The sequence below is a fragment of the Chaetodon auriga genome, chromosome 2 (genome assembly GCF_051107435.1).
Source record: "Chaetodon auriga isolate fChaAug3 chromosome 2, fChaAug3.hap1, whole genome shotgun sequence".
Taxonomy (NCBI): domain Eukaryota; kingdom Metazoa; phylum Chordata; class Actinopteri; order Chaetodontiformes; family Chaetodontidae; genus Chaetodon; species Chaetodon auriga.
In genome coordinates, this window is record NC_135075.1 from 16889966 (window position 1) to 16900421 (window position 10456).

General features: G+C 39.2%; 1 protein-coding gene across 1 annotated transcript; it reads left to right on the plus strand.

Moving 5' to 3' along the window:
* The first annotated feature begins 117 nt into the window (after positions 1-117).
* On the plus strand, positions 118-6336 carry LOC143330766 (inter-alpha-trypsin inhibitor heavy chain H3-like). Its single transcript, XM_076747526.1, has 14 exons — positions 118-190; positions 932-1092; positions 1218-1322; positions 1588-1750; positions 1865-1975; positions 2515-2643; positions 2820-2936; positions 3105-3273; positions 3359-3469; positions 3593-3774; positions 4638-4817; positions 4917-5038; positions 5517-5761; positions 5848-6336. Exons 1-14 carry the CDS (start codon positions 119-121, stop codon positions 5931-5933), a joined length of 1953 nt encoding a protein of 650 aa, XP_076603641.1. The 5' UTR covers position 118; the 3' UTR covers positions 5934-6336.
* The last annotated feature ends 4120 nt before the right edge of the window (positions 6337-10456 follow it).

Consider the following 10456-nt stretch of genomic DNA (forward strand, 5'->3'; position numbering starts at 1 on the left):
AGAAAGAAGAGTTTGCCCTTTTAAAAAAAATTATGTACACATCAATGCTCTCCTTGTCTGACTGGGTTTAAAAGACAGCAGCTTCAGCTGCCTGAGTTACAGTCCAGTGGGAGCCATCATGGAGAGAGCTGTGGTACAAATCACCCTCTTTGGGCTGCTGCTGGCTTTGGTTACCACACTGCCAAACAAGGTAAGGTCACAAAGCCTCAGAAACAACTGAATATATCTATAAGGAGTAAGCTATCTATATCTTACCACTGATTTATTATCAGATATCGGAGGATTGTGCTCATTTTTTCATATTTCAGCATCTTTATGTCAGCTGCAATACACTGAACTTCTGATAAACATCCAAAAACGCAGGTTGAAGGACCTACTGCCTTTTTGCCTTCAGTACTGTTTCATATTGTTCATATGTATGCTTGTGTGTGTTTGCATACTTGGATTATTTTTGTTTTTGGGACAAAGTCACATTGAAATGATCCATTCAATTTTCAGGTTAAGACCTGGTAATTGTAGGGTTGGGGTAAGGGTTGAGTTACAGCAACACTCCAAGGAAGTCGATAATACAACATCCTCTTGAGTCACATACACAAGTAACTGCGTGAATGTGTATTACTCATGTTGTGGGTTCATAAAACTGTCACACTGAGGAGGGGGGGCTGGTCCCCATGATGTTAATCATTAAATTATAAAGTATAACCTGGTAAATGATAAGGTTCAGGAAAAGTGGGACTGTGTGAAATTACTAGAGAAAAATAACCAGAATGGGGAGTTTCTGCAGTTAGACCAATGAGACTTCACTGAAGCCACCCACCAACACGCTGTTTTCCATCATCATCTGATCTTTGGTCAGCTGGTTGTCAGCCAGTGAGATCAACCAAGCCATTTTTTTTTCCTATTGTGAAATGCGCCTCCTGTATTTGCTCAGGATGACTGGGACATCTACAGTTTTCACATCAACTCCACAGTGACCAGTCGTTATGCCACCACCGTCATCACGAGCCGCGTGGCCAATCGTATGGATGAGCCAAAGGAAATCGAATTCCAGGTCCGGATTCCCAAGAATGCCTTCATCAGTAAATTTAGAATGTGCGTGAAGCAAAAATGACCTGTCAATATTTACAGAAATTTCCACATAAACAAAGCATTATTGAAATAAATCATGGGCCTTTCAGCAGTATGAATATGAATTAAGACTTTTCCTTGTTCCTCAGGTTTATAGATGGCCAGGAGTACGATGGAGTTGTAAAAGCTAAGGAGCAAGCTCAGCAGCAGTACACTGAGGCTGTGTCCCGTGGCCAAAGCGCTGGGCTGGTCAGGTACATTGACTGATGGATCAATTTCTTCCCAGGCCTCATACAGGTGGTATATTATGCTGCATTTTGTAGATGAGCCTTGTGTGACCTTATAATGTTTGTTTTTTTTTATTATAAAATAGCTGCTCCTTTCAAACCTTCAGGTCTTCAGATTGTTGAACTACTCACAACCTATGTCCACAATAAGGCCTTAACCTGTGATGTAGGATTAATAACCTGTGATTGGGAAACAACTCCTGTAATGCAATGATTATCGTCTCTGTTGCAGCTCTGTTGGGAGGACCCTTGAGGAATTTAAGACCTCTGTAAATGTGGCTGCTCACAAAAAAGTCACCTTTGAGCTCACATATGAGGAACTGCTGAAACGTAAGCTTGGCAAGTACGAGCTGCAAATCCATGCTCGACCCATGCAGCCTGTCAAAGACTTCAAGGTGTGTCTTTTCTGTCCCGCTGATCATCCAGTGATCATCCATGAAAACAATGATGGGGTAATAACATCCTCTGTGGTCAGAGCTTCTAACAGTTTCTTTTATTCTCAATGCCAGGTCGACATATACATTCATGAGCAAGCCGGCATCAATTTCATCGATGTTAAAGGAGGACTAAGCACCAAAGCCCTGGCTAATGCCATCACCTCAACACATGCAGACAAACAGGTACAGCATGCAGTGCTGCAAAATTCTGATCTGCATTTACTCAACTGGTATTTGTCCCATATTTTACTGTCCTTTACATAATGGCATCATAAAGTCACCGGACTGTTTAACTTAATGGTGGGCCCCAGGATCAGATTATGTAAATTAATTGATAATTAGGGATCCTATGTATTTAAAGAACATTTTACCTTACAAAGAAATCCCACAGAAACTCTGATTTCTTTTTTTTTTTTTTTTAAATTAAAAATATATAGACTGCCTAAACTGTGGCCCATGTGCATGTCAAAGTTATTTACGTCGACAGTGTACATACTACATTCTGGCTTATTGCTCATCCTTGTGCACATGTCTTCATATTGCTGTATATCTACCAACAGTTTGCACTTTCTGGTTAAATGCTAAATGGTCACGTTTCGTCGTACCAGTAATGCTCAACACAGTGCAGTGGCAATAAAACTCAATCAAATTTGATGAAAGGCACATGACTTTGCTTTTTAAAACACTGCTGAACACTGAAACCTGATTAATCCTGTTTCCAGGCGTGGGTGTATTTCTACCCGACAGAGGACCAACAGAAAACATGTGACAGCTGTGGAGATCAGGGTATGAATGGAGACCTGGTTATTGTTTATGATGTCAAAAGGGACAACTCAATGGGAGACATCAAGGTACAGTGAGAGTTCACTTCCTAGAAGACTGTTGATGTTCTATTAACACTGTACATAAGTAATTTGTAAGAGCTAAAAAAAGAAAATAGCACACTTACTGAAATGTATATTTTATTTTCGCTGTCTTCTCAACAATCTGTTCCAATCAATCACACTTTGTTCTTACTCCCTTCAAGAAATCAGCTGGGTACTTTGTTCATCACTTTGCTCCATCTAATCTTCAACGCATACCAAAAAATGTTGTCTTCGTTATTGATCAAAGTGGCTCAATGCATGGCAGGAAAATCCAACAGGTACAATTTTTGCCACCGTTGCATATGAGGCATTTTGGTTTGTTATGATATGTCTATGATATACTTTACAGGCAACTTTATTAACAACATTTAAGAACGCAGATGAAACAAATACATGGTTTCTTACTTGAACAAAAGTTTTAACATGTGAATCATGTTTTTGCCCAGACCCGCATAGCATTAATCCATATCTTGAATGACCTGGCAGAAGATGACTACTTTGGTCTTATCACTTTCGATAGCAGCATTTTTCACTGGAAACGAGAACTTGTTCAGGCCAACAAAGAAAACCTGGACAGTGCCAAGAAATTTGCAGAGAGGATCCAAGATAGAGGAGGTGAGGGTTTTAAGAAATCTTTTATGAATGCTTATGAACGTTTGACAGCAGAAGTAGTGAAGCCCATTTTTGTTGTTCATTTCAGCCACTGACATTAACCAAGCTGTGCTGGAAGGAGCACGTATGCTGAATGCACATCCCAGAGAAGGCTCAGCATCTATCCTTATACTTCTCACTGATGGAGACCCAACCACAGGTTACAATAAAACACACATGCACCAAAACACATGTGCAAATACTTTAAGGATTTAATAATGACACAGGCCATCATTTTTGAACCAACTTGCCTTTTTAAATTATGCATCTTGTGTCTTTGCAGGGGTGACAAATCTAGAAAAAATACAGTCAAATGTAAGAAAGGCTATTCGAGACAAATTCCCACTCTACTGTCTCGGTTTTGGTTTTGATGTCAATTTTGAGTTCCTTGAGAAGATGGCACTGCAGAATAATGGTGTCGCTCGACGGATTTATGAAGATTCAGATGCTGATTTACAGCTGAAGGTATGATACAGGTGATTTCACATCTGTAGTTTGTTTGCTCTGGTGCGAATCAGTTGATGAGCTGGTGAACTTGTGGAGTTCTCCCCTTGGTTCTGTTTCTTTTCACACAGAGAAAAATCCAAGCAAGCCAAAATGCAGCACTACAAGCCACATGCAAATGTTCACATGAACAAGAATGTAAACAGAGGAAGATGGTCCTGAAGGAGATCTGTCACTATCTAGTCTGAGTAGCTGCTCATCTGAGTAGGGCATGTGTGTAGGCCAAGTGGTAATGCCTGACGATGGGTAATCCTAACTCTAACCAATCCCCAACCACTCAAGTGTGTGCTACTCAGATCAGGCAATTCCTCATATTGGGCAGTGCAAGGTCCACTGGTTAAATACATCATACTGTGGTGCACTTGTCCAAGACTGACCTTGATTAATTCTTCAGTTTAGCAACAATCCACATCCCAATATCCAAAGCACACCTGGCTACAGAGCCGTTTCGCTCTAATTTACAGAGCACATCTTGTAGTTGGACTGGATCATTTTCAGATCACATTCCCACCACAAACAAACTGCTCCAGAGTTTGCTTGGGACCAGACTGACACCACCTCTTCTCAAGGGTCTGAGTGAAATTGCTTGGTCCACACCAGGGTTGGATTAACAGATGTTACAACAGCGTAAAAAATCGGCACTAACTGGATTTAATGCATCAGGGTTCAGTTTAACCAAACCAAACAGGTTGGGTGTGAAAGCACTCTAAATCACTTTCATCACATTATAAATGTGATTTGCTACATTTACATACATAAAAGTGACGATGATTGGCTGTGGAGAGATTAAACATTCGTACGGTATCCATATTGAATGTCAACAGGGTTTCTATGAAGAGGTGGCAACTCCTCTGCTGACAGATGTGTCAATGATCTATGTCGGTGGGACCAATCTAACCCAGACTAACTTCAGCCACTATTATAATGGTTCTGAAATTGTGGTTGCTGGTCAGATCACCGACAACAACATCGAAACCTTCATTCCCCAAGTTGTGGCCATTTCGGTAAGGATTGATTCACACTGCACATCAGCTGTAATCTTCTGAAAGCTTTGCGAAACTCTATGTGTACCCTGACACAACAATCCATGTACACTATGACAGACCAAAAGAAGGGTGGTGTTTTCTGACACTAACACCACCGTGCAGTCCACTGAAGCAGTGTCTGACAGCAACATCCAGAGGGTCTGGGCCTACCTCACAGTCAAGCAGCTTCTAGACAAAGAGTGAGTTTGATGTCCACCATCTTTTCACTTCGTTGTTATTTAGTGACGAGCTGTAACCCTAATGTTTCCATTTAAGCAACTGATTGTTGAGTCTAGGAAATGTAATTTAAATGGAAATATGTCACAGTCATGAAGCTTGAATCAGAGAATGTAGAGCAATTTCACTATGACTTAAACAATTTCATCAACTATCAAATTATTGTTGATTCATTTTCTGCCATTCAATTGCCTTCTCGGTTACTGTTGCTACGCCATTCACGTTTTCACTTTCCACAAGCTGAATATTGGACTTTGGTGGCAGAAATGACATTATGTTCCTCACAGATTTTGTCAGCCACAGCTTGCTAGCTTAAGATAATGTTAACGCTAATGCTAAAACGATTAATCAACAATTCATTTCAGCACTAATTCTTTGACAAAAAGTGTGTGTCATGTCAAGTGTGATGTTTAAAACATATGTACACAACTTGTGCCACAGGCTGCAGTTATCTGGACCTGAGAAGGAGAATGCAAATAAAGAGGCCTTGAGGCTGTCGCTGAAGTATAGCTTTGTGACCCCACTCACATCCATGGTGGTCACCAAGCCTCCGGGGGAAAACACAGATGTACTCCATAAACCAAAAGAAGGCGAAACACCGCAAGCAAGGCAACCATTACATGGTCACGCCATGTTACTGCCAGACATTCATCGGAGAAGCCATCCCAGACTCAGAGTTATCAGTGGTGAGCAACTCAAATGTGTACAAAACCAACACAATGAAAAATCAGCAGTGTTCAGCATCTCATTCTCAACATTTTTCTCTTATCAGGTCAAGCTGCTGCTCCACGTAAGACACATCTGCATGTTTTGGTATCAGGTGGTATAATCACAATGTATGACTACAGTTTGAAATAAGGTCTCTCTATAATCTTCTAATTTCCTGGTTCGGTATGTTAAATAGCCACAGACATCTGGACAGTTCAGGTAAATTGTTTTATATTATATTTGTTGAATACTGTCATCAAACCATTCAACACATTCCACTTGTTGGTGAGTGGATGGTTCTATGCAAGGAAGAGATAAGCAAAACTATAAACCAAGCATATTCAGCCTAAAGTATCTACACATTGATAAACATAATCAGAAGCAAATAAATTGACAATTTAAGATTAAGACCACTTTTATATGACTTACGTTATTTGTTCTTGTAAGCAACAATTGGAAATAGGTGAGAGCACAATCCAATAAATGCAGCATTTGTTGAACTACACAAGCTCTGAAGAGATCACCTTCTTCTCTCGTTTAAACTGCTGAACTAAACAGGAAGGAACGATATTCTAATCATTATTAACCTCCCAAAACAGACAATAAACCATACAATTATTAATAGAAAGGTTTGGCACTTACAGGTAGCTACACGCACACACACACACACACAGCAACAGGCCATTTCTTAAAACTCCAAATGAACTGTCTCTGCTTTGCTTGTTGAATATAAAAATATCTCAGAGATACCTCTGTGACCTATCTGAGTGGTTGTCACTGATAGGTGATCTTTAAGACTGACAGGCCAATGCATGTTCATATCAGAGAATCTATTCCACACAGTTATTGCTTGTAATAATAACTGTATTATACCTATAGTTATTAATATTAACTATAGATTTCCTAAAGTTTGTCAGTGGCACCAAATCAAATAATTAAAAAAAGTAATTTCAAGTGTGGGTGTAGAACAGGACATAATTTTTTAGCATTAGCAGCACTCGGGGAAGTTGAACACAAGTATGAATATGTGAAATACAGTTAACAATATTAACTAATTAACAACAATGAAGAAATGAATTAGTTTGAAATTCACAGTTTGAAATTAAATAATTAAGAAAAAAAAATCACTATCTAACATTCAATTAATGTGAACATGAATTGCTACAATACCCGGAAAAACATTTATAATAAAGAAAGTAGCTAGGCATCTGTAGCAACTGCATCTTTTATGTTCTCATGTTTGTCTTTTCAGCAGCTGCTGGTGCTGGTGCTAGTGGTGGTGTTTTTCTGAATTATGGTGGCCTCCCTGGCAGCATAGGTACACATGTGCACAGTTTTAACATGACTACACTATAACGTATTTAAATGTATGTGGAGATTTAAGAGAATGGCCTTGTTCACATTTTCTTACTGATACCTGAGTTTGTAGAAATGTGACAAAGACTTAGTCCACATCTGCAAAAACATAGCAGAGTTGTAGCAATTGTTGCCTCATACATATTAAATACAACATACTAAACAAAAAAAAAAAAAGAAAAAAGATCCCATTTTTGATTCAAAAATGTATTGCCCTCCTCTCTGGATAGTTTCTGCTGTGCGTTTTTTGCCATCTATATGACAAGTTCTTAAATCCAAAAATTTCCACACAACCAAAGAAAATCACATTAAAACACTTTGTAGTTTTGTAATATTCTAATAAAACGAATTAATGCTTGACAAAAAAAACACTTGCCAACTTTAACCATACATAATCTAATCACTAGTGTCAATAGACACCTAAATGCTTGATGGCAGTTCAAATTTTATTGCACTTTACCAAAAAACCTCTATGAATCACAGAAAACATGTAACAATACTGAGATTAGGGAAGCTGGGGGCCCCATCTGGAGACACATCTGGAGCGCCTGCTGGCCAGGCCCTTACTCATGGTCTCCAGAGGAAGTAGCATGAGGCCAGTGGCATTGTGCTCTCACTACCTGCAAGATTTAGGTATAGGCAGTTGAACAGCAGGTGAAGGCCACTGCATTGGCAGCCTGGCGTATCAACACTTCCGTAAAGATACTGGAGAGTTGTCCAGTTATATGACCATTGTGGTGAAGTTTTAAGACAATTATGTGTTGCTTTGTATATTGTTCAGCATGACTTGTGAGGGTTACTGTTTGAATAAGTGGTGCTCTGGCCATTGCCATGAGCTGTGAGAGCGGTTTCCATTGTCTTTACCATAAATCCACTGCTGTCTTTGTTAGCGTTGGACTCTGACAAGATTGTGCCTTGTCACAGATTCTGTTTGTGATTTTTCATGAGGAGTGGAGTACATCTCTGTATTGTCTCCCCATTTGTCTCATGTTTTTATTCACTTAAGGATAAGATGAACTATGAAATCAACATGTTGTGCTGCAGTGATGGGCTGAGCCTGAAGGCAAAGCTCACAGTCGCTAAAAGTGTGGCTTCTCCTGTTGGTTAGGCTAACCCTAACCCCGAACTGTGTGACAGAGAGTTAACGTCTTGTAATTTTGGAATAGCTTCGTATAACTCACAAATGTAATCAAAATGCTAGGGAGTTTTACCAAAACTCTTTATGGATCAGCAGCAAGGAGTCACCTGGGTGTCTCTCCCTAAGACAGATTTGGCAGGGCTGCAAGCTAACCACTTTTAATCTATTTCAAAGTCAATTAACAACTGTATCTTGAATTCATGTTATCATTTTCTTTTCAACAGTGCGTGATGCTACTAGACCTATTAGTAGAAATCCACGCATTAAGTTTGGAGGTATGACACAGTACACATGAGCACTGCTCTGATATGACTACGCTATCATGTATTTAACTCTACAGTAGGACTGTTAAAATTATTCTATATAAAAACAAAATAAAACTGAACAGAAAAAATGTAAATCTTTTTGACTAAAAAATGTATGACATTGCTCTCTGGCCTGTTTCCCCTGTGTAAATTTCTTATAAACTCTTAAATACAAAAATGCAATAGAAATGTCTTGAACCATATGTGAGCAGTGATCATCTTATGTACTTGCTGGTTTAACAGTCTCTGTTTGGTGGTCAGCACAGCTGTGGTAGTTAAACTGAGGTGAAAATTTGCTGCTATATGGCTCACTCGATCAAGCAGATGGCTGCCTTGACCTACGTTCAAACCCACTGGTGAAGCGAGGTTTAAAGTGTCTGCAGAACACTTTCTGTGCAGGGACAGTCCAGCCTCTCTCACTGCTACATCCATATTTTGTGCATTGTCCATAACAACAGTAATACCACGATGATTGCTGTTATTCTTCATGTTGAGCTCCCAATCCAAAACAGCAGATTTCAAAATCTCAGCTCCTCTGAGTCCAGTGTGTGATTGGAAAAGAGGCTGCGTCTGTCAGACAATGCATTTCCCATTCACTGCTCATAACATGAGCTGTAATATAACACTGAGTAGCTTGTGAAGTCCACCCATGTGGTTATTCAGATGCACTCTGGTTCTTTGAGGCTTCTTTAGCTTTTGTCTCTTGATACAGAGCTGCTATCAATGTGCGACTTAGGTGTGGCTCAAACATGTTTACTAACTTCTGAAAACCATTATTATCGACCACAGAAAATGGCCTTAAGTCATTGGCTATATATTATTCCTTCAGCTCGTGGACTGTTAGGCGGAAGAGGGCTGAAGCTTAGCTGTTGTTATAATTTGAGCTTTTCCAGGTAGCGACACATCAAATGGCTTCTCATGTTTGATGTGTTTCCCGTGTAAACACATCAAAGTGTAGTTGACCGTCGTTCGGCAGTATTTGCGAACTGTTTTGCATTTGTCAGTTTCCTTTTCGGCATTGTCAGTTCTTGAAACATCTGTTTGTTAACAAATGCGCCCTCTGCTGTTCAAACAAAAACAACAAAATCTTCGATGAGGAAAGATCGTAAATAAAATAAAACTGAGAAAAAAGACGTAAATATTTTTGATGAAAAATGCATGACACTGCTCTCTTTGCTGTTTCCCTTGTGGAAATTCCTTGTAAAATCTTAAAAGCAAAGATGCAATAAAAATGTCTTAAACTATATGTGATAGTCTACTCACAATTCTAAAGTAAAGGCTGAAATAGTTATAACTCCAAAATAACAACTAATTGATACCTAGCTAAATTATCAATTCATATCTAAAAAATGGTTTTATGAATTTATACCGAACTGCACAAACATAATTAAGAAAAACTCTTTCTGGATCAGCAGGAAAGAGAGATCTGAGTGTCTCTCTCTGAGACACACTGCAAGCTAATTTACAAATCATGAGTATTTCAAAGTAAATTAACAACTGTATCTTGATTTCATGTTGTCATTTTCTTTTCGACAGGGACCACTAGCAGACATCAGCCCATAATGCCTGGATGTATGACACAGTACACATGTGCACTGCTCTGACATGGCTACACTATAATGTATTTAGCTATAGCTTAGATTTCGCAGCTTAAAAGAAAGGCCTTGTTCACATTCAGTGACTGATACTTGAGTTTGTAGGAGGGTGGCTAAGTGGAGGTTTATTCCACGTCTCCAAGAATATAACAATTACTGCCTCATACATACAGACACACACACTTGAAATATATACTGGAAATGTAATCAACAGTAGAACTGTTAAGTGATTAAAACTGGGGAAGAAAACCCTTAAATTCAACAATGCAATAAAATGTC